The sequence below is a fragment of the Trichosurus vulpecula genome, chromosome 5 (genome assembly GCF_011100635.1).
Source record: "Trichosurus vulpecula isolate mTriVul1 chromosome 5, mTriVul1.pri, whole genome shotgun sequence".
Taxonomy (NCBI): Eukaryota; Metazoa; Chordata; class Mammalia; order Diprotodontia; family Phalangeridae; genus Trichosurus; species Trichosurus vulpecula.
Genome location: NC_050577.1, coordinates 39,825,719 through 39,851,347, shown reverse-complemented (window position 1 = coordinate 39,851,347; position 25,629 = coordinate 39,825,719). Strand labels below are relative to the sequence as shown.

The 25,629-nt window shown below is 38.2% G+C and overlaps 1 protein-coding gene across 1 annotated transcript in view; it reads left to right on the top strand.

Moving 5' to 3' along the window:
- Window positions 1–25,629, top strand: part of PIK3R4 (phosphoinositide-3-kinase regulatory subunit 4) — a 70,891-nt gene that overhangs the window by 12,958 nt on the left and 32,304 nt on the right. The window contains exons 7-9 of the mRNA XM_036760161.1: window positions 1,889–2,110; window positions 13,352–13,525; window positions 16,934–17,079. Of these exons, the coding sequence (XP_036616056.1) occupies window positions 1,889–2,110; window positions 13,352–13,525; window positions 16,934–17,079 (542 nt within the window). The remainder of the gene's footprint in view (window positions 1–1,888; window positions 2,111–13,351; window positions 13,526–16,933; window positions 17,080–25,629) is intronic.

Sequence of the window (25,629 nt, the reverse complement as noted above, 5' to 3'; positions counted from 1 at the left end):
TGGTGATTGTCCAGGCTGTCCCAGGGGTAGGAATGGTGAGATTTAGTCATTGTTTTAGTGGGTGGAGAGCACGTGAGAGTTAGCTGAGGATGATGCAGAAATTGCTGACCTGGGTGACTGCAGAGGTTCAGAAGAGGGGTGGGTTTGGAAGGAAAGAGAATGAATTCTGTTTTAAGCATGTTGCTTGGAGAGGTCTCTGGAACATCTAGTGTGAAATGTCTGATTGGCAGCCAGTGATGCCAAACCAAAGCTCAGGAGAGAAATTGGGGCTAGATGTCCATATCTATCAATTATCTATGTAGAGATGATTATTAAATCTATAGGAGCTGTTGGAGGTCATGGATAAAGAGTGTAGAGAGATAAGCGGGCCTAGGACAGACTTTTAGGGAATCCCCAGAGTTCCAGAGCATACAGTGGAGGTAAGTTAGTAATGGAAAGGTCAGACAGAACCAGGAAAGAGTAGAGAGAGAGATCTGGAGAGCAGAGGAGATCTAGGAGAAGAGAGTGGTCCTCAGTGTCAGATGCAGTGCACAGGATTCATAAAGCTCATTGGATTTGGCACTGAGGAAAAGATTGCAGAGTGATGAGGTCAGAATCCTGGTTGCATAGTTGAGGAGTGAGTGAAAGAGGAGGAAGTGGAGGTGAGCATAGGCAGCTTTTTTTAGAAATGGCTGAGAATTGAGGAGTGATACAGAATGACAGCTGGAGAAGATAGTATGGTCCAGTGAAGATTTTTTAAGAACAGAGAAGACTTGGGCATGTTTGAAAGCAGTTGGAATTAGTTAATAGAGAGAAGTTGATTGTAATAGTTAGAGTTGGGATGATTGAAGATGCAGTCTGCTGGAGAAGCTGTGGGAGAATGGGATTGATTGCTCATGTCAAAGAGTTGGCCTTGCCAAGGAGAAGGGTCAGAGACTGAGGGAAAGGATGAGGGAGGAAGAGATGAGGTCAGGTGGTTTGAGATGAAGAGAGTGGGGACCTTGAATATCCAGTAAAGGGGCAAGATCCTCAGCTGAGAGAGAAGGGGAAGGAAGCAGGGGTATGGGGGATGACATGAGCAAGGAAGAGAAGGTTTGATTAACATTTGTGAGGAATGAGATAGGGAATCTCCACATTGAAGGAAGTGGTGGGTGATGATATTTCCTTCCTGAACCTGGGGTTGGGTTTGTCTTGAGCTCACCAGGTACAAGTGGCTTTGCTATCCTCTTCTAGGCTGGCTGGTAGAAGGGAGGGGGAGAGGTCATGGTGTTGATGATCCCCTTGGATAGCAGAGGTTCTAGTTGGTGGCTAGGCCTGCATCTGGGTTCAGTCGTGGCCTGCCTAGTGCAGGCAGCCCTGCTCACTTCGTCTGGAATGTTGTAGAATACCAGACCCTCTTTTCCTGTGACAGAAGGTCTAAGAATTAGGACAAGAGTATATTAATATTAACTATTGCTGCCTTGGTCTCCTCTAGGTTCCCTGCCTTTTTTGAGATGTCTGTTGTATCAACTCATATTGGGACTAGGATGGGTTTTTAAAATCAAACTTGTACGTCAAATTATTCCCTAAATTAAGCCAATATTTAATTAATTTCCTGATTGAATTAACTTATGGAAATACCCTCACCTGTATTTTCCCTGTGTTTCTTGATTCTCATAAATGGGCCTTTGTCATTTGGAGGGATAATGACTATATTTGCAATATTTGTTAATTAGGATATTTTTTCATTTAATCTTTTGAAGCAAAACAAGATCACATTTCTGTCAACTCAGAGCTTGAGATTCTGAGAAACATTTATCCTCAGAAGTCAGTTGGGGAGCCAGGTGCTAGCAGGATTGTAGTTTAAGTATTTGTAAAGAAAGGTTTTTGTGATCCCACAGATACTGACTCCTTTTTACTCTCTTTGTAGAACTCCAAGCTTTACATGAAATGGTCCAGCAGAAAGTTGTCACCTTACTGAGCGACCCAGAAAATATTGTGAAGCAGACCCTAATGGAAAATGGAATTACACGTTTATGTGTATTTTTTGGACGTCAGAAGGCCAACGATGTCTTATTGTCCCACATGATCACTTTCCTAAATGATAAGAATGATTGGCATCTCCGTGGTGCTTTTTTTGACAGCATTGTTGGTATGTTTTTGACTTTGCTTTTCTAATTCATTTTTAAAATGTAATTTAATCTGTAATATTGTAGAATCAACCATTTTAGAGCTGGAAGGGACCTTAGAAACCATCTAGTCCTGTCCCCTTATTTTGGAGATGAGGAAGCTGAGACCCAGAGAACTTGCATTGTTTGTCCAAGGTCAGCCAGCTGCTAAGTGGCAGAGCCAGGATTTTCCCCTGGATCACCATTCTGGCTCCCTGGCCAGTGGCAGCTTCTTGAAATGTGGTAATGGCGATCTGGAATCTTTTACCATCATACCTGAGGTCTTTGTGTTCATGTGGAGCACATCCTATAATTTTCATCCATGTAATTTGTATTTTAAATATGTTATGATGATACATTTTAAAAACTGTTTAGAGGAGGGAGCACTGTGGTTTTTAAGAATCAGGGTGCCAGAGAGTCTCAGGAGATTTTCAGGGGTTCTTAATCTGGGGTCCTGGGACTTGATGACTGTTCAGTATAGTTGGTTTCCTTTGCAAGCTCATGTACTTTATTTTGTGTTTGAAAACTTGATTTTTTTTTTCTTTTTTTTTTTAATTTAAATTTATATATTTAACATATTTGGTTTTCAGCACTGATTTTCACAACAGTTTGAATTACAAATTTTCTCCCCATTTCTACCCTCCCCCCTACTCCAAGATGGCATATATTCTGGTTGCCCTGTTCCCCAGTCAGCCCTCCCCTCTATCATCCCCCTCCCCTCTCATCCCCTTTTCCCTTCCTTTCTTGTAGGGCAAGATAAATTTCTACACCCCATTGCCTGTGTATCTTATTTTTTAGTTGCATGCAAAAACTTTTTTTTTTGTTTTTGAACATCTGTTTTTAAAACTTTGAGTTCCAAATTCTCTCCCCTCTTCCCTTCCCACCCACCTTCCCTAAGAAGTCGAGCAATTCAACCTAGGCCACACATGTATCATTATGTATAACCCTTCCACAATACTCATGTTGTGAAAGGCTAACTACATTTTGCTCCTTCCCAACCCATCCCGCTTTATTGAATTTTCTCCCTTGACCCTGTCCCCTTTCCAAAGTGTTTGTTTTGATTACCTCCACCCCCATCTGCCCTCCCCTCCATCATCCCCCCCCTTTTATTTTTTTTTTATCTTCCTCCCTCTTCTTTCCTGTGGGGTAAGATACCCAACTGAGTATGTATGGTATTCCCCCTCAGGCCAAATCTGATGAGAGCAAGGTTCACCCGTTCCCCCCTCACCTGCCCTCTCCCCTCCTCCCACAGAACTGCTTCCTCTTGCCACCTTTATGTGAGATAATCCACCCCATTCTATCTTTCCCTATCTCCCTCTCTCAGTATGTTGCTCTCTCATCCCTTAATTTCATTTTATTTCTTTTAGATATCTTCCCTTCATCTTCAACTCACCCTGTGTCTGCTCTCTCTCTTTTACATATGTATATATAAACACATATATATACACACATACATACACATACATACACATACACATAGATATATACATATATACACATTCAATTACATATATACATAAACATATATATATATGTATATATATATATATGTGCATATTCCCTTCAACCAACCTAATACTGAGGTCTCATGAATCATACACATCATCTTTCCATGTAGGAATGTAAACAAAACAGTTCAACTTTAGTAAGTCCCTTGCAATTTCTGTTTCTTGATTACCTTTTCATGCTTCTCTTGATTCTTGTGTTTAAAGTCAAATTTTCTATTCAGTTCTGGTCTTTTCACTGAGAAAGCTTGAAAATCCTCTATTTTATTGAAAATCCATATTTTGCCTTGGAACATGATACTCAGTTTTGCTGGGTAAGTGATTCTAGGTTTTAATCCTAGCTCCATTGACCTCCGGAATATCACATTCCAAGCCCTTCGATCTCTTAATGTAGAAGCTGCCAGATCTTGGGTTATTCTGATTGGGTTTCCACAATACTCAGATTGTTTCTTTCTGGCTGCTTGCAGTATTTTCTCCTTGATCTGGGAGCTCTGGAATTTGGCGACAATATTCCTAGGAGATTTCTTTTTGGGATCTATTTGAGGAAGTGATCGATGGATTCTTTCAATTTCTATTTTGCCCTGTGGCTCTAGAATATCAGGGCAGTTCTCCTTGATAATTTCTTGAAAGATGGTATCTAGGCTCTTTTTTTGATCATGGCTTTCAGGTAGTCCAATAATTTTTAAATTCTCTCTCCTGGATCTATTTTCCAGGTCAGTGGTTTTTCCAAGGAGATATTTCACATTGTCTTCCATTTTTTCATTCCTTTGGTTCTGTTTTGTAATATCCTGATTTCTCATAAAGTCACTAGCTTCCACTTGCTCCAATCTAATTTTTAAAGTAGTATTTTCTTCAGTGGTCTTTTGGACCTCCTTTTCCATTTGGCTAATTCTTCCTTTCAAGGCATTCTTCTCCTCATTGGCTTTTTGGAGCTCTTTTGCCATTTGAGTTAGTCTGTTTTTTAAGGTGTTGTTTTCTTCAGTGTATTTTTCAGTATTTTTTTGGGTCTCCTTTAGCAAGTCATTGACTTGTTTTTCATGGTTTTCTCGCATCCTTCTCATTTCTCTTCCCAATTTTTCCTCTACTTCTCTAACTTGCTTTTCCAAATCCTTTTTGAGCTCTTCCATGGCCTGAGACCAGTTCATGTTTTTCTTGGAGGCTTTGGTTGTAGGCTCTATGACTTTGTTGTCGTCTTCAGGCTGTATGTTTTGGTCTTCTTTGTCACCAAAGAAAGAATCCAAATTCTGAGACTGAATCTGGGTGTGCTTTCGCTGCCTGGCCATATTCCCAACCAACTAACTTGACCCTTGAGTTTTTCAGTGGGGTATGACTGCTTGTAGACTAACGAGTTCTATGTTCCACGTTTGGGGGGGAGGTGCCAGCTCTGTCACACCAGCACTCCTCCTTCCCCAAGAACCCTTAGCGTTGTGATTTAGTGAGCAGTAATTTTCTCCTTCAGAGTAGTTATGGCTTCAGTTAAATTTCAGGAAAACTATTTCTTTTTTTTAAAATATTTATTTTCAGTTTTCAGCATTCATTTCCATAAGTTTTAAATTTTCTCCCCCTTCCTCCTCTCTCTTTCCCCCTCCCCTTCCAAGACAGCTTGCAATCTGATATGGACTCTACACATACTTTCCTATTAAACACATTTTTACATTAGTCTGGTTGCATAGAAGAATCATAACAAATGGGAGAAACGTGAGAAAGAAAACAAAACAAAACAAAAGAGAAAAGAGTGCTTCCCTCTGTATTCTGACATCATAGTTCTTTCTCTGAATGTGGAATGCATTTTCCATCATGAGTCCTTTGGAAAAGTTTTAGGGTCTTGAATTGACTAAGCCTGTCAAAATCAGTCCTCGTATAGTGTGGCTGTTAATTGTGTTCAATGTTCTCCTGGTCTGCTCACTTTACTCAGCATCAGTTCACATAAGTCTTTCCAGGTTTTTCTGAAATCATCCTACTCTTCATTTCATACAGCACAGTAGTATTCCATTGCCATCATATACCACACCTTGTTTAGCCATTCCCCAACTGATGAGCATCCCCTCAATTTCCAATTCCTTACCACCACAGACAGAGCTACTATAAGTATTTTTGTATAAATAGGTCCTTTCCCCTTTCTTTAGGATCTCTTTGGAATACAGATCTAGTGGTAGTATAGCTCGATCAAAGGATATGCACAGTTTTGTAGTCCTTTGGACATAATTCCAAATTGCTCTCCAGAAAGATAGGATCAGTTCACAACTCTACCAACAGTATGTTAGTGTCCCTATTTTCCCACATTCCCTCCAACATTTATCATTTTCCTATTCTGTCGTATAACCTAATCTGATAGGTGTGAGGTGATAGCTCAGAGTTGTTTTAATTTGAGTTCCTTTATTTAATAGTGACTTAGAGCATTTTTTCATATGACTATAGAGAGCTTTGATTTCTTCCTCTGAAAACTGCCTGTTCATATCCTTTGATCATTTATCAATTGGGAAATGACTTGTGTTCTTATAAATTTGACCCAGTTCCTTATATATTTGAGAAAGGAAGCCTTTATCAGAGATACTTGCTGTAGAAATTTTATTCCACCTTTCTGCTTTCCTTCTAATATTGGTTGTATTGGTTTTGTTTGTACAAAACTTTTTAATTTAATATAATTGAAATTAGCTATTTTCCATCTCATAATGCTATCTTGTTTGGTCATAAATTCTTCCCTTTTCCATAGATTTAATAGGTAAACTCTTCCTTGCTCTACTAATTTGTTTATGGTATTACCATTTTATGTTTAAATCATGTACCCATTTTGACCTTATCTTGGTATACAGTGTAAGAGATTCATCTATACCTAGTTCTGCCATATTGTTTTCCAGTTTTCCCAGATGTTTTGTCAGATGATGAGTTCTTGTCCCAAAAGCTTGGGTCTTTGTTTATCAAACACTGCCTTGTTATGGTCATTTCCTACTGTACATTGCGTACGTAATTTATTCCACTGATCCACCACTCTATTTCTTAGGCAGTACCAGATTGCTTTGATGAGTTATACCACTTCATAGTACAGTTTGAGATCTAATATGGCTAGGCCACTTTCCTTCACTTTTTTTTTTCATTAATTCCCTTGGTATTCTTGACCTTTCATTCTTCTAGATGAACTTGTTATTTTTTTCTAGTGCTGTAAAATATTTTTTGGTAGTTTGGTATGGCAGTAAATAAATAAATTAATTTCGGTAGAATTGTCATTTTTATATTGGCTCAGCCTATCCATGAGCAGTTGATAGTTTTGAAGTTGTTTAAATCTGACTTCATTTGTGTGAAAAGTGTTTTGTAACTGTGTTCATATAGTTCCTGGGTTTTTCGTGGCAGGTAGACTCCCAAGTATTTTATATTGTCTGTAGTTACTTTAAAAGGAATTTTTCTTTCTGTCTCTTGCTGCTGGACCTTGTTGGTAATATATAGAAATGCTGATGATTTATGTAGCTTAATTTTATATCCTGTAACATTGTTAAAGTTGTTAATTATTTCAACTATTTTTTTAGTTGCTTCTCTAGGATACGTTAAGTATACCATCATATCATCTGCAAAGAAAGATTGTTTTGTTTGCTGATTCTTTAAATTTCTCCTTATTGCTATAGCTAGCATTTCTAGTACACTGTTGAACAATAGTGGTGATAGTGGACATCTGTGCTTCACTCCAATCTTATTGGGGAGGTTTCTAGTTCATCCCCATTGCAGAGAATGCTTGCTGATGGTTTTAGATAGATACTACTTATCATTTTAAGGAAAGTTGCATTTATTCTTATGCTCTCTAGTGTTTTTAATAAGAATATGTGATGTATTTTTTCAGAAGCTTTTTCTGCATCTATTGAAATAATCATATGATTTCTGTTGGTTTTGTTATCGATATGTATGGTCAGTTATACTGATAGTTATACTGATGGAGACTAGATGCAGACTAATGACAAGCAGGAAGAAATCTGGTTATTAATGAGGAGGAAAAGAGGAGTATGAATAATAAGAAACCATGGATTGTCCAGAACTTCATTTTAACCAGTATTTTAACTTCCTTCCTATTAAAATTTTCAGTAAAGATGCTGATGACTAGTAAAAATTCCCTGGTTGGAATTGATTTCTTTCCTTTTCCTTGCCTGGTGAGGTGCTAGTTCGCAGAATCAAGCCAACTAGGCAACCAAAGGTTTACTGAGGGACTGTAAGGGATGAATGATTTAAAACTGGTTTTATGTGGGGGATACTTTGAAAGCTCTGTGATTTACCTGCAGAGATTTATTAGATGGTCATGGTGAATTGTCATCCTTCCCTGGTTGCCAGCTTTCTTATGATCGGCCACTCTTAAGTTAACTCCACAGTCCTCAGATGAAAGATGTGACTAGTCCTTAGCTCAGGGTCTTTCCAGCTTAATAGGCCCTGTCTGACCTTGTGCTTCCCGGGCATAGCTTCAGTTTCCTCATTTGTAGACTATAAATTGAAAGAACAGAAAAGGGAAACTACATGCACTGTGATTGTAGTAACCAAGGCTGACTTTGGAGAAGAGTTGAGAGCAAATGGATGAAGTCGCTACATTTCCTTCTCTTGTCTGCAGAGGCAAGGTTCTAAGGGCGTGGAATGTCACCTGTATTGGTTTTAATAAACAGCCTTTTTCTCTTTTGTACCGTTCAGTATTAAGGTATAGCAACTGGGTAGAAGGCAAGACTGCAGAAGTGAGGGGGAGAGAAACACAAGATACTCATTTAAAAAATACCTTGAGCAGGTTGGGCTGCATGACCTGTGTGTTTTCTAGCTCTACATCTATGGTGCTCTGAGAACCCAAGGTCACCTCTGTGCTATGAAAAAACATTGATGTTTGTATCAAGATGGTGATCTTGATACAAAGATTAACTGACTTGGCTTAAGTGAAAGTTGACTTTCATTATGTGTGTGTGTGTGTGTGTGTGTGTGTATACATACATATGCATATGCACATACATAAATATATAATACGTGTGTATACACATACATATGCGCACACACATACATAAATATATGTGTGTGTATACGCATATATATGCACACTCATACATAAATATATAATGTGTGTATATATACATATGTATGCATACACACATACACATATATAAATATATAATGCGTGTGCGCGTGCTTAGAATTGGTGATTATAGCTGGGTGGAAGTCTAAAGTCTCTTCGTTTCCTTCTGCCTTTGTCCTCAGTGGTGGCCTCTCCCTGCCCAGTACTCTGTGCTCATGACCAGGACCCGGCCCTCTGCTTCTCTCTTGGGCCTCCTTTTTGTCCATCTCCTATTCATTGAAAGTCTGGATTGTGTAGAGCACTGAAATGACATTGGCCATTTGTGTAAAGCTTCAGTGAATGCAATAAGAACTAGGCAGATGTTCACAAAGCCTCCATCTAGGAGGGGATTTCACCGGAGACCCTCATGGGTAAGGCTGGAAAACCTTTCTTTGAACTTTGAACTGTTTTCCAGCTTCTCTTGCATTCTTTCACTTCTCATCCGATACCTGAATTTCTAGAGCTAAGGATAGAAATATAGACTTGTACAGTTTTAAAGGCAGGTCATCTAGGCTAAGGCCTCCTTTTTATAAATGAGGTGCAGTGACTTGCCATTGGTCACGCGCCTGGTAGGTGCTGCTTACTGGACTAGAACAAAATACTACTGAGGGTCATCTCATTCTTCCTTCTGTTCCGTCTTAAGGAGTGAGAAAGTTTGGGGCCATTCTCCTGTAGTCAGATTAGATAACAGAAGCTGCTGGTGGTGACCTAGGAGTTAATTTTCTTTGCTGAGAAGGAAGACAGCCCCTTTTCCATATTTTGTTATTTAAATTGATGATACTTCTTCATTCAGCTTGCAGGCTTGGCATCCTCTTTGAGTTTTCCCTCTTGTGTTCTCCCCTCCAGTTAGTCGTCCATATTGATTCTACGGTCACTTGTACCTCACTAGTGCTTGATAAATCCTTGTTGACTCAATCCCTTGAATTTGCCCCATTTGCTCCCCCCTCTTGCAGATCCTGACTGTGGTTATTTTGTGGTGGTGGTTCTTTCCATTTACATTGATGTAGTCATTTGTTGTGTACATTAATTTCTTGGCTCTGTGTCCTTTACTTCAAATCAGGTCGTGTAAGTTTTTCCGTGCTTCTCTGTATTGATTATATTTATCATTTCCTGCAGCCCAGTGATAATCCATTACAGTCAGGTACCACACTGCTTAGCCTTCTAGGCAAAGGACATCTACTTTGTTTCCAGTTCTTTGCTACATCACAGAATGCTGCTGGGAATATTTTGGTGGATGTGGGGACTACTGTGATAGACTTGTAGTGGAATCTCTGGGTCAAAGGTTATGGACAGTTTATTCACTTTATTTGCATAATTCCAAATTGCTCTCCATAATGGTTGTACTGATTCATAGCTTCACCAGCTATGCATTCTGCTGCTTGTCTTTGCAGTCCTGTTCTCCCCCAACACTGGCACTCCCCTTTCATCATCCTTGCCATTTTTCTGAGTGTGAGGTGAGATCTCAGGATTGTTTTCGTTTGTTTTCTCTTATTATTAGTGATTTGGAACATTTTCCCATGTGATTAATAGTTTGAATTCTTTTGAGAACAGTTTGTTTATATCTTTTTTATCTATTGGGAAATAGCTTTTGGTTTTATATATTTGTTAGTTGTGTAGATAATTTCGAAATTAAACCCTTGTCTGAGAAATATGATGCAAAGATTTTTTTCCCATTTAACTGTTCCCCTTATCCTGGATGCATTAGTTTTGTTTGTGCAGAAGGTCTTCAATTTTATGTAATCAAAATGATCAATTTTATCTTGTATAATTCTCTCTGTCTCTTGTTTGGTTAAAAATACATCTCCTGTCTGTAGCTGTGAGAGGTGTGTGATCTCTTCTCTTTGAATGTTTGTACTCCCAAGCTTTCATGCTCTCCTCTTTCTCTGATGGCCTTCTCAGATGGCTGACCTGTACGCATGTCTATTCCCTGATAGAATGTGAATTCCTGGGGACAGGGACTCTCACTTTTGTGTTGGTGTCCTCAGCACCTAGTACAGTGCCTTGTACATAGTAGGACCTTACTAAGCACTTGTTAAATGGAATTCACTTAAGCCATCATTATTTGTCTTTTGTATAAAAGTGGAACTGAAGAATTTGCCCAGTTTTACAGGACGAATCATTGTTCTCAGAGTAAAAATAAAGGAGCAGACATTTCTTGACTCTGTTGACTTTCTGCTCACTTTTCATTTTCTGTTTGGATCTGGTTGGCCATGTGTCTTGAAATTTGAGATTCATAAATAAACTTATACTGGCATCACCATATTGTATTTAGAAAGAAAATGGAAGCCTTTTTTGAACTTTTCCTTTGGGAGGAGGAACAGATCGGTGATTTCATTGTTAGGAGACATTCCCTGTGAGGCGATTGGCCCCTCCCTGCAGGTGAAGGTCCTGGCAAGCACACAGGGGTCTGAGAGGTTGTCAGTGGGTGTCAGAGCCAGGTTCTTCTCCCCTCTCAGGCTGCTTGATCTCCTGCTCCATCAGTGCTGCTGACTGCGCATGCACAAATGGGAAAGTGGAGGGTTTTGTCAGTTTAATGGCTTAGGGGCCATGAAGCTCTGCTCCAGAGAAGGCGGACGTTTCTGTATTTCCATTGTAGGATTCATTGACGTTACTTTATGATTTTAAACTTCAGTGCACTGCTGTGAACTTTGATTTATGCTCCATTTTATCATGGTGCGTAGCATCTGTATTTCAGGTGTAAAAGAAAGTGCCAGTGTCCTGGATTTTAGATGGAACAGATACACAAGTATTGGATGCTGGGGGGCCGGGTAGACAACTCGGGGACGCCATTGTGCACGGAGTGCCAGACCTGGAATCAGAAAGATCTGAGTTCAAATCTGACCTGACACTGGCTAGTTGTGTGTTCCTGGGCAAGTCACTTTGCCTCTATTTGCCTTTGTTTCCTCATTTGTAAAGTGGGCATAATAGTAGCCCCTCCTTGCCTGGGCTGTTGTGAGGATCCAATGGGAGAATGCTTGTAAAGCGCTTAGCACAGTGTCTGGCACAGAGTGAGCACTACATAGATGTTAGCTAGTAGCATTATCATAGGTTACATTTTCTACATCGAACTAAAAAGTTTAAAAATATTTTTTATGCTGGTCAAAAGCTGGGCTGGATTACAGACGTTTTTGTCAGGTCATGGAAAATTATGAAGCTTCAAATTTTGACTCCTGATAGTCCAGGAAAATAAATGATATTAAAATTTCTGTGAGACTTACAGTGAAGTAGAGAGGAAAGAAATAATAATTGCTGACCTTTACATCGCACTTTTAAATTTTTCAAGGTGAGTTATAGACATTTATTTATCTTCAGCAACCGTATGAGTTGAGGTGGATATTTTGCTCGTGTCCCCACTTTAAGGAAACAGGCCTCGATTCTAGCCTTGATAGAATGACCATCACTGTCACCGGTGACATTTAAGCCTTGATGATGTCATGAGATTATAGTAGTCTTACCTTTATCCCTTAGGCATGGCTTCTAAGATGATGTAGAACCTCCTCCCTTTCTGTGCTGGCTAGGTCCTGTCTGGTGTCACATCAATCCCACTCTTCTCTCTTCCTCACCTTTGGCTCTCCATCTCCTGCCGTGGTCACTTTACATTGGCCGTTCCCCATGCCTGGAGGGCAGGCCCTCACCTTCCTTCTAGATGTAGCTTAAGCACCACCTTTCCTGACCTCCTCAGCTTGTGCCTTTCCTCCCAAACTGTGTGTTGAATTACTTTTTTTTAATTTGAATTTATTCTTTTTTTGGTGGCAGCATGATGTGGTGGATACAGAGCAAGTCTTAGAGCCAGAGAGACCTGAGGCCAAGTTCTCTGTAGGACAGTGAACCTGGGGCACCTCCCTGGGCAGCTCTTTAAGGCTGTAAGAGCGTGAGGGATGCTGTATGAGCTTATATGTACACTTACCATCTCTGCTATTAAAATGAGAGCTCTGTAAGAGTGGGCATCATTATGTTCTCTGTGTTTGTGTCCTCAGCACTTAGCAAGGCCTGGGCTCTAGCAGGCCCTTAATCAACCTGGTTGGTTTAGATTCATCGTGTGCCTGAGTTAAGAAACAAAGCCTTTCTGGTTGGAAAGTTGGCACTGTAGAATCCTATTCTGTTCTGACTGCCCATTAGCGAAATAACTGGGATTCTTCTTTCCAAACCACCATAGTGATTCCTGTTTCATTGAGGCTTCTTCTCACATCCAAGACCCATTTCCTGCCCACAGAATGCTTTCATTTCTTATCCTGTTGTGCTTTTTGCTGTTTCCCTATAAGTAGTCCTAATCTAAATTCTTAGGCTTTATTTTCCTTAAGAGTGGCCCTAGAGTTTCTCTAGCTATTGGCTTCATCAGCCACACTAAATTCTCATTTTCTATTGACAGGATTCACGTTTTAACAGCAATGTTCAAGAACAATTTGAAATTTCGGCAATATATTAATGAATATTTGATGGTTGAATTCTTTTGCCTCTAGCTCGTGGTAATCAAGTTTTGTATTGATTTCCTTGTAGGAAGAAGACGTGGAATCATTTATTAAAGTAGCTTCTTTCCTCTGGTGGCATTGGGCAATATGATTGGCATTTTTAATTTCATTGTTTTTTTTTAATGGTGTGTAAGATGATTCCTCTCCCGAGATCTGCATTCTCTAAACACTGGTTATGTTTTTCAGGTGTTGCTGCCTATGTTGGTTGGCAGAGTTCTTCCATTCTAAAGCCTCTGCTACAGCAAGGCCTCAGTGATGCTGAAGAATTTGTCATTTTTAAGGCTCTCAATGCCCTTACCTGTATGTGCCAGTTAGGACTGTTGCAGAAACCTCATATCTATGAATTTGCTTGTGATATTGGTAAGTACTGACTGCTCGCTGCCCCTTTGTGCAGACTTGAAGAATACCTGCCAGAGATCTGTAGAAATCAGCCACAGTTTTAAATTGGCATGTGGGACAGTTCTGTTTCTCCCACCTTAGTAGAGGACTGATTTCCTTATTTTCAGCTCTTCATTTGGGTTAGTTTCATATATGACATCTCATATGCTCTGAATTGTAAGCAGATCTGACTTAATGTTGTTTACACGTTGTAACAGTTGGCTTTTGGGCTACCTTTAATTTATCGTACTTGGAAGTTCATAAAATTAAAGTTCTAAGACTTATTTTTTCAGAAATGAGTTGATTTTATGGCCCATAAACCCACTCATCCATTTATTTCCAGCTTTTAAAGTTCATTTAAAACAGTGATGGAATTAACACCAAATCAGTAAATTTTATAAATATGTTAAAAGCATCTGGAACATTTTTAGTCTTATGATCACTGTTTTCAGATGGCAAGCAATAGTGGAGTGCCAACTGGTTTTATACTGAGTGAAAAAAAGCAAATTGGAAAAATTATCTTTTCAGTAAAACACTGAATTGCTCTTCTCTATTTCTTCAAGGAGAATTTAATAGACCAAACCAGGGGTGGGGAACCTGCAGCTTCAGCCTTTTGACTGAGTCCAAGTTTTACAGAATAAAGCCTTTTATTAAGGGGATTTGTTCTGTGAAGTTTGAATTCACTCAGAGGGCCTAGAAGGCTACATGTGGTGGCGAGGCTGCAGGTTCCTCACCCTTGGCTCAAACCAATTAGACTTTGAGGATGATTGTTCACCCATGGCAGTCACTGAAGAGAGGAGAGAAGGAACTATGGATGTCAGTTGTTTCAGAAGTTCATAAGCAAACAGATGGTCTCAGATATGTCATATTTAAGCTATTCAGGAGAACAGACTTTTGTAGAAATTTAGGATTACCTAATTTGCACATGTACAACTGAGATTTGGCCTCGTTGGAGCTATCACAAGAAACTGCCTGAGTTTTAGAATTTGGATTTCATGTGTTCAAATTTTATAATTCTGTGAGTGTTTATGGTGTTTGCCAATTCATTATGGACTTAACAGGCTCCATACCACCACCCCACCCTGTTTCCTGTTTGTTGCTATTGCCTAAAGGTGCTCTGAGTATTATTACAATAAGGTATTTATGGATTTGTCTATTCAAAGGTATCCTTAGCCCTGATTTACAGGTGATAAGGGTTTTCTATACATACCTATGAGAATAAAACAGCATTTTTTATTTTTTTCTTATTTATTTTTATTTTCCCCCAGTTGCATGTAAAAACCAATTTTTAACATTCATTTGCAAAACTTTGAGCTCCACATTCTCTCCCTTCCTCCTTCCGCCACCCCCTGTCCATTAAGAAGGCAAGCAATTCGATATAGATTATGCATGTGTAGTCAAGCAAAACATATCCATAATAGTCATGTTGCGAGACAAAACGTAGACAAAAAAAACTCAAGAAAAACAAAGTACAAAAAAGTATGTTCTGTATTCAGACACCATCAGTTCATTCCCTGGGGATGGAAAACATTTTTCATTATAAGTCCTTCAGAGTTGTCTTAGATCGTTGTATTGCTGAGAACAGCTAAGTCACTCGCAGCTGTTCATCTTACAGTATTGCTCTCACTTTGTACACAGTACATTTTACTTTGCATTAGCCCATGCGGTCTTCCCAGGTTTCTCTGAGAGCATCCTGCTCATCATTTCTTACAGTACAGTAGTATTCCATCATAATCACATACCACAACTTGTTCAGCCGTTCCTCAGTTGATTGACATGTCTTTAATTTCTAACTCTTTTGCCCCCAGAAAACAGCTGCTATAAATATTTTTGTACATACAGGTCCTTATCATTTTTATCTCTTTGGGGATACAGACCTAGTAGTGGTATTGCTAGATCAAAGGGTATGCCTGGTTTTATAGCCCTTTGGGCATAGTTCCAAAGCGCTGTACAGAATGGTTGAATTAGTTCACAACTCCATCAGCAGTGTATCAATGTATCTTTTTTCCCACATCCCCTCCAACATTTGTCGTTTACCTTTTCTGTCCTGTTATCCAATCTGATAGGTATGAGGTAGTACCTCAGAATTGTTTTAATTTGCATTTTTAAGTTTTTAATTTGCATTAATAGTGAGTTAGAATATTAAGTTGCATTTTTAGAAAAAAGTTTAAAGTAGTATCCCAAAGGCACTCTCTATGTCAGCAACATTAAACATAACATCTCTTTAATATTGAGAGATGATGAGCCTTCACATGTGAAACTAACAGTTTGACAGAAAGAGCGTTGGATTTGGAATTAGGGAAGTTAGGTTCAAATCACTTCACTACCATAATGATAATGGATAAATCACTTAATCTTTCTAGGCCTTGGTTTCCTTGTCTGTAAAATGAAGGAATTGAAGGAGATGACTACTAAGGTTCCTTCCAGCTCTAAATTAGAATCCTATGACTTCCCCTCCTCAATTAGTCCAAATTAGTAAGGTTTACTCTATTTTAGTTTTTATATATCTTTAAGTCAAGTTGGGGAAAATTACATTTTCTCTTAATTCGATGCATTTTTCTCGGTTCATTCTGGTATTTCACTTTTTTGGTGTTAATTTGTATTTATTCCCCCATTAGATTGTAAACTCATTGGGAGAAAGAGACAAAGTAGAATAAAGTATACTTCAACAATGTTGTAATTACTAGCATGGCGCCTTGCACATAGTGGGGACTTAAGATTTCTTGGGTAAATTTATTGAACGAATAGATTTTAAATTCCTGAAGGACAAGCACAATGCGTCTACTTTTTCATTTTGATTTGACAGCATTCATTAATCTGAGGTTCACCGTACTATAAACTGGATGTGCCAAAGCCCACTAAAAACGAACGAGTCAGATAAACAGATGGTGAAATTGCCCCTTTGCTTTTAACTGACTGAGAGAATGCTTGCTCTTTTATTTGTTGAATGACATAAGTGACCCTGAGCTATTGAAGGCTTACCATTGGGACATTTTGTGTTTATATTAATATATCATATATGCAAAATAGTTTTAAAATTTCAATATTCTAAATAAATAGTTCACCAGCTAAAACTTTGTTGGATTGTTAAAGTTCTGGGCAAACAACTATAAAGTCTTATTTAACTTATCTGCATTTAGTTGGGGGTTATGTTTCCTCTTTTATATTATTTGAACATATTCCTACAGAAAGGAATATATCATAGATAGCTTCATCTTGATGGAGTGTATGCCTAAGGGTAATTTATTTTGTAGAAGGGTCTTAATGAATCAATCCATTAGGTGCCATTGTTGTGAAGCTAGCATTGTTATGAAAGATATTCATAAATTTGTGTTTTGGGCAGATGTGTGTTGATACTTCTCCTGAGACTGCTTTCATTCTTTCTTTTAGCACCCTTTCTATGCCATCCCAATCTTTGGATACGCTACGGGGCAGTGGGATTTATAACAGTGGTAGCTCATCATTTGAACATTGCTGATGTCTACTGCAAGCTAATGCCTTACCTCCATCCATTTATCACCCAGCCAATAATACAGGTATAACTTTTATGCCTTGGAACTTTTTCCTTATGTTTAGAGATTGTTTGTTGGATAGAGAATTTTAAAAATAAATTGTTTCCTTAGGTATTGGTATTCTTATAATTCCTTTTAAGACAATATTGCTTTTATAGACCTGATGACTGATGGTAATCAAAATTAAACTGCATCTTATATGATTTTATACGTCGTATTACATTTAGTAGAGAAACGTTTTTCAATCTTCATTTTTATTATGTAATATAGTAAAACATCTGTTGTTAGGTGATGTACAGCCTAGCAAGAAAACATCTGTTGATGAGCCACATGTTAGTCTTCTGAGTGTTCATTGCAAGAAATGTAATTGATTTTGGTTGAAACCAGCATTTATGATTAGTTGGGAAAAGTTTTTTTTTCTTCAAAAGTTTAGGTGTAGAGGCAGAGTTAAAGTGGAATGAGAAGAAACATTTTTGCCTAGCTCGCCCAGTACACCTCCTTCACGATAATCTAGAACAGGCCTGTACAACATATGGCCCATGTGCCGCTTATGGCCCGCCAAAGGATTTAGGGTGCCTGCAAAAAATGTAGAGGATGTAAAACAGGCCTGTGCAACATACCACCTGTAAGCAGCGCACAGGCCCTATGTTGTGCAGGCCTGATCTAGAAAATGCACCAAACTGAATTCTGATTGAGAAATCCAAGAAAAAAGTCACAGTGAGTCTTTTTTCCAACCTGAGGCAACCTAGCAAGATAGTCAGAGAGGTCCTAAGGGCTCTGGGGGACACTGAAGTAGGGGCAGTACATGTGGTGAGGAGCATTGTTATGTCCAGGGATGGAAAGAGGGATGAGACAACACCAGGGCAGAAAGCCTTTGGCAGAAGGAGAGCCCAGAGGATTGTTGAATTAAGGCAGAGTGCAAGACCAGGTCTTGCAGCTCTGGCCCATTGCCCAATTCCATGTCGCTGATTCAGAGTGGGGAAGAACATTTGTCAAGGAGTATAGGCTTACCCAGCAGTGCTCTGATCAAGGAACAAATTCCAGAAATGTAGCTGTGTGTCTCTGAGTTTAGGTGCAGAGCGGGAGGGACTTGATTCTGCCCTTTAGCTCAATGTCAAGGCCTGCAGTAGAATAACCAGGGCAGGAGTCCTAGCCCAAAGGGGAGCCTGTGGTTCAGTCACTGACCCTGCAGAGCTCCCCAGTGGGTCAACAGTGACTAAGTCCAGCAGCAGTCAACTAAAACTCAACCATGCCCAAGCCAACAGACCTAAGTTAGAAACTTGCAGAGCTCAGACGAGGAAGGCAGTACATAGACCTCTCTCCAAATCATCCCAGTTTGAACCACTGGAAACTTTTAGGCCTCCAGACTGAACTGTGAAAGCAGCAAAAGAATGTAAAAGGGCAAAAGCTTGGGCCAGGCATCACCTGGCTCACCACCCCTCTAGGTTATGCAGAGCTTGGGACTAACATAAAGTTCATAGACCTGATGATAAAGAGTTATTGTGGTGACACGGAAGCTTAGGACACAGTCACAGAAGAGAATCACTTGAAAACACCTACAAGCAAAGCCTCAAAGAAAAATGTAGATTAGACACAAGTTCAAAATAATTCCTGCAAGGGTTAAAAAAAGGTTAAAGAAAATATAAAAGAAATTAAAAATCAAGTAAGAGCAATGGAAGAAAGATATGAAAAGAGAGTTATAAAGTTTAGTAAAAGAGGTATAAAATCTTACTGAAGAAAATAAGTCCTTGAAAATTAGAATTGGTGAAGTGAAACTAATGACTCCATGAGACACTAAGAAATACTGAAACAAAGTCAAAACCCTGGAAAAATAGAAGAAAATGTAGACTATCTTATAGGAAAACTTTGACTTGGAAAACAGAGGAGAGATAATTTATGAATCATTGGACTACCTGAAAGCCATGAGCAAAAGAAGAGCCTAGACTTCATATTTCAAGAAATAATAAAACCACTCAGATATCTTAGATGTAGAAGGCAAAATAGTAATTGAATCCACTGGTCACCTTCTTAAAGAAACCCCAAAATGAAAACTCCCAGAAATAGTATAACCAAATTACAGAACTCCCAGGTCAAGTAAAAAATACCGCAGGCAGCCAGAAAGAAAGAGTTCAGATACTGTGGAGTCACAGCCATGTTCACACAACATTTTGCAGCCACCACTCTAAAGGAATGGGGAGCTTGGAATGTGATATTCCAAAAGGCAGAAAATCTAGGCTTACAACCAAGAATAATCTACCCAGCAGAACTAGTACATTCCTACAGTGGAAAAAATGAACCTTTAGAAAAAGGACTTTTAAGAATTGCTAATGAAGAAACCAGTGATAAGTAGAAAATTTGATGCACGAAGGACTCAAGAGAAGTATAAAAAGGTAAATATGAGTGAGATAGCATGAGGGACTGAACAAGGTTAAACTATTTACATTCTTATATGGGGAGATGATATCTATAACCTCCCTGAACTTTATCTCAACAGGGGTCACAGAGGGAGTCTAATTAGAGGGCCTGAGCGTGATTCTCTATGGTCTCAAGAAAAACAGAAGGGTAGTGAAGAGGAGTGTACTGGGAGAGCAAGGAAAAGAGAGGGGTAATGGGGAAAATTATCTTAGCTAAATAGAATGTGCAAGGAACAGATTGTACAGTGGAGGGGCAGGGGTAGTAAGGTACTACTTGGCCCTCACTCATCTGAACTGGTTAAAGGAGGGAAGAACATGTGTATATGTGTATGTATATATGTATGTATATGTATACATATGTGTTTATATGTGTGTGTACGTATATGTATACACACACAGTTGGGTACAGAACTTAACGTTACCCAACACGGAAGTAGGAGGGAAAAAGAGGGTTAAGGGAAGTATTAGAAGCAAAACAGACTGAAAGAAGGGATGGGAAAAAAAGAAGGAAAATAAAAAACAAGATGGAGAGAGAGATACACAGTTACAACTGTGAATGTGACTGAGGTGAGCTCACCCACCAAGTGGAAGAGGAGGATCGTAGAATAGATTAGAAACTAGAATTAAGTAGTATGTTGTTTACAAGAAACACATTTGAAACAGAAAGACATACACAGAATTAAAATAAGGGGCTGGAGCAGAGTCCTTTATGCTTCAGCTGAGAGTGAGAAATGCAGGTTTAGCAGTAATGATTTCAGAAAAAGCAAAAGGAAAAATAGATGTAATTAAAAGAGATAAACAGGGAAACTACATTTTGCTAAAAGATATCACAGACAGTGAATATCACAGCTGAATATATATGCACCAAGTGGCATAGCATTGAAATTCTTAAAGGAAAAGATAGGTAAGTTACAAAGAAGAAACAGTAAAACTATAATAGTGAAGAACCTCACTTTACCCTATCAGACTTAGATGAATCTAACCATAAAATAAACAATAAAGAAGTTAAAGAGATGAATATAGTTTTAGAAAAGTTAGATAAGGTAGACTGGGAGAATAACGAATGAGAATAGAAAGGAATATATCATTTTCTCGGTTGTGTGTAGCCCTTTCACAAAAATTGATTCTATATCAGGGCATAAAACCTCACAAACAAATGCAGAAAGCTAGAAATATTAAATCTAGCCTTTTCTGACCATAATGAAATTTAAAAAAATATATTCAATAAAGGGCCTTTGAAGCATAGATTAAAAACTAGTGGGAGACTGATCATAAGGAATGGGTGGGTAAAAGAATAAATCATAGAAACTGAATAATTTCATTAAAGATAATGCAACAATGAGACAGCAAACAAAAATTTGTGGGACTCAGCCAAAGCAGTACTTAGGGGAAAATTTATATCTCTGAACTCTTTCATCAATAATAGAGAGAGCAGATCAATGAATTGGACATACAACTAAAAAAAACTAGAAAACCAACAAACTAAAAATTCCAAATTAAATACCAAAGTGGAAATGCTAAGAAAGGAGAGATTTACAAAATTGATAATTAAAAAATTGAATTAATATATAAACTAGGAAGGTTTTTTGGGGGGAGGAGGGGAATATTGGTTAATTTAGTTAAAAAAAGAAAGAAGCCAAAGTATCAAAAATGAAAAAGGTTAATTTACAACTTAAGAAGAAGAAAATAAAAGCAATTTTAGGAGCTATTGCCCAGCTCTGTGCTGATAAAACTGACAATGTAAATCAAATGGATAAATATTTACAAAAATATAAATTGCCTAGATCAACAGAACAGGAAATAGAATACTTAAGTAGCCCTATCTTAGAAAAAGAAATTGAACAAGCCGTGAACAAACTTCCAAAGGAAAAAGCCCAGGATCAGTTAGATTTACAAGAGAATTATACCACACGTTTAAAGAACAATTCCAATAGTATAGAAACTGTTGGAGAAAATAAATAAGGGATCTTACCAAACTACTTTTTTGACACAAATGCAGTTCTGATACCTAAATTGTAGGCCAATTTTCTGTAATGAATATTGATGCAAAAGTTTTCAATAAAACAGTAGGGAGACTACAGCAATATATCACAAAAATTGTACTCTATGACCAAGCTGGAGTTATACCAGGAATACAGGGCTAGTTTGGTATTAGGAAAAACATAAACCTGATTGACCCTATCAGTAACAAAAACAACACAAATTGTATGGTTAGTTCAATAGATGCCAAAAAAACTTTTGACAAAATACAACACTCATTCCTGAAGTGGGGTGTGTATCTGTGTGGGTGGGGGGGAGGAGAGGGGAGGGAGAGGTGTGTGGAATGCTTTTAGAAAGCACAGGAATAAATAGAACTTCTTTAAAATGATAAGTAGTATCTTTTCTAAAACCAAGAGCAAGTGTCACTTACAATGGGCATGAGCTACAAGCCTGTACAGTAAGATCAGGGTAGAGCAAAGATTGATACTATCACCTTTACTGTTTACCTAGAAATTCTCAGTAGAGTAAGAAGAAAAGAAAAAGACATTGAAAGAAAGAGCATAAGAAAATGTGGTAACAAAACTATTAATTTCTGTAGAGGATAGGCTAGTTTACTTAGAGAATCCTAGAGAGTCAACTAAAAAAACTAATGGAGACAACTAACAATGTCAACAGAGTTGCAGGACGTAAAATAAACCCACATAAATCATTAGCATTGCCGTATCGGCAAAATCCTTTAGGAAGAGATAGAAAGAGAAGTTCTGTTTTAAAATAACTGTGAACAGTAGAAAATGTTTGGGAGTCCACTTGCCAACACACAAATAGGAACTATATGAACACAATTACAAAGCACTCTTAAATGATGACAGATCTAAATAAATGGAGGAATATTAATTGCTCTTGGGTAGGCCAAGTCATTGTAATAAAAGTGACACTACTACTAAATTAGTTCATTCAGTTCCATACCAATCAAACTACTAAAGCATTACTTTATAGAGCAAGAAAAAAATAATAACAAAATTCATCTGACCAAAAAGTCAAGAATGTCAAGGGAATCAATGGGAAAGAAATGAGAAAGTGGCCTAATATCACTATATCTCAAGCTGTGCTTCAAAGCTGTAATCAGATTGGGTACAAAATTGAGAGGTTAATCAGTGGAACTGATTAGGTACACGGTATATGGAAACAAGGGGCACAGTAAACTAGAGTTTGATAAATCCAAAGATGGCAGCCATTGAACCAGGGACTCACTATTTAACAAAAACTGTTGGAAAAATTCTAACGTAGTATGGCAGAATCTGATCAGAGAGCAACCTCTCACACTACATACCAAGACAAACTCAAATTGGGTCCATGACTTAGACATAAAGAGTGATACAAGCAAATTAGTGACTAGAGCATGGAAGAAATTACCGGTTAGATCTATGGACAGCGGAAGAGTTTATGAACAAATGAGATAGAAAGGGTTTTAAGAAGTAATTTTTTTATACAACATTACAACAAAATCAATGCGGCTAAAATTAGAAGAAAAGCAAGAAACTGGGGAAAAAATCTTTGCATCAAGTTTTTCTGATAAATGTCTCGTTTCTGAGATGTATAGAGACCTGAGTCAAATTTACAAGAAAAAGATCCATACCCTAGTTGATAAATTGTCACAGAATATGAATGGACATTTTTCAGAGGAAGAAATCTAATAGTCATATTAAATCACTAATAGAGAAATGAGGTGCCACTTCACACCCATCAGATTGGCTGACATAGGTACACAAATGCACTATCGGTGGACCTGTGAACTAGTCCAGCTATTCTGGAAAACAACTTGGAACTATACCCAAAGAGCCAATAAACTGTACATACCCTTTGACCCAGCAATTCTACTACTAGGGGTGTACCCCATATAGATCAAGAAAGAGGGAAAGGAGATTCATATGTACAATATTGTTTATAGCTTCTCTTTTTTTGTTAGCAAAGAATTAGCTCTTCAGTTTGGGAAAAGCTAAACAAGTTCTGGTATAAAAATGTAATCGAATACTATCGTGCTGTGAGAAATTATGTAGGGGATGGTTTCGGAAAAATTGAGCAAGACCTGTATGAGCTGATGCAAAGTGAAGTAAAGTGCTAAGCCGGGAAAACAATTTATACAGTAACAGCAGTATTGTAAATATAATCAACTTTGAAAGACTTAGGAACTCTGATCAATGCCGTGACCAACCACATTTCCAAAGGACTCATGATGAAATGTACTATCCACCTCCATAAAGAGAGGAGATTGGAGAGTCAAGACGTCACCTTCCTAACGTCATTGGTGCTCTTTAAGCACGAAGGACCAATGAGACGATAGACTCAGATTGCAGTTTAAAGCATATTTTTTTTCCCTTTTTTTTTCTTTATTTTTTTGAAGGTGGTTAAACTGGAAATCTGTTTTGCAAGACTATTCATATTTGTAATGGGTTTTGTTTTCCTTGCCTTTTCAGTTGGTGGGAGAATTGTGGGGGAGGAGAGAAATAATTCAGAAAATAAAATTGTATTTAAAATAAAATCACCAAAAAAAGTTTAGTGTATTGGAATAGTAGCTGTGATTACATTGTTTCTTGGTCAAGTGAGGCACCTAGAATTTTATCACTTAATAAATTTTAGGTATTCATTTCATATGTGTGGTAAGCATTTACCCAGCCTGTGAGAGTTTAGACCCATCATCCAGATAAACAGCTAATTCTCCAAACATGTTTCTAAGTGGAATGGAATGTTACAGGCTGCTTCAGGCAGTCATGGGGTACTGCTAAAGTGATCTTGAAATGTCCTCTTCTTGCCATTTAAAACCATGTCCTCCATTTGGAAATTCACATACCCCTGTGGATTTCCTCCCTTGCTTTTTTTCTGCCAATCCAACTTTCTTTTTGTTGGAATAAAACCATCTCTGGAACGGGTATCTTCTGGAAACTGAGAGTCTTTGGCTATTCCTTCAACCATCAATTTGTCCCAGTAGATTTGTCCATTCCTAGGAAACGTCATATTCTTTAGAATTGTTGCTCTCTACCCTTGTGAACACTTTCTGCCATAATATTTTTTTGCATGGAAGAATATAGACACTGTGGAGGAACAAAGAGGCCTTTTTTTTTAAAGAAAAACTTTTTTTATTGATATCTTTTGTTCTTACATTGCCTGAATTTCTCCCTTATTCTTCCTTTTTTCTCCTCTCAGAGAGCCATATATAACAGTGGTTTTTTACAGAAAAAGAGGAAGAAGAGAAAAAACCCAGCAATATCAATCAATACATTGAAAAAAATCTGAATACACAGAGTATCCCCAAAGTCTTAAGCTCTGAGAGCTTAAAACTGCACTAAGACCTAAAGTTATGTACTTGTGGACCTCATGCCTCTAAGAGGCCTTTTTTGAAGTGGATTTGACCTGTCTTGGAAACTGGACCTATTGTTATTTGAACTTAAGTTTAGATAGCCATGAAATTATTGCTGTTGTAATTGTTCTGCTTTGCTTGGGTCTTTTCTTTTAGTTCACTGAATATTTGCAGCACATCAAGTTACCCAGTGTCGTCATAGTCATGGGGAGAGTCTTAGGAAATTAAGTATCAGCTGCCAGTACATTTGTAATGATTTTCAGTGAAAGTTTAGTGTGGAATAAGTAGGACATATATGTGAATTGTTAGAAGTCAACACCTACAACTCACTTTCTCTTCCAAGAAAAGCTCATTTTTTTGCTTTTATTTTTATCTGTTTATGGTTTGTTCTTAAGAACATTTAAGTGTACAAGAGGAATTTGGGAAGTCAGTGTGACTGCAGTGAGGAATGTTCAGTTGCACATATGCTTAGTTTAACTTAATAGATTAAATAATTTGGCTGAACCCATTTTGGAAAGCATTGACTTTGAGGGTAGCCTAGGGCATAGCTTACTTTCTGGCAGATGCAGTCGGCAAGGAAGACCTGCCTACAGCTGTTGATCATCATGGCTGTGAGAATACTTGGGAGGCATTATGAATATTCATACTACAATGTGGGGATTCTAGGTGTTTTTAAGTCCTGGAGGTCATGTGCTATTTCGATATAGTCTGCACCAAGACAGATCAGTGGCTTATGAAATTGTCTAGGTAAAGACATTAATTAGCTGCCATTTAGCCTTCATCTTTTATGTGTGTTCATTAGTGAGGCCATTTTCTGGGGAAGAA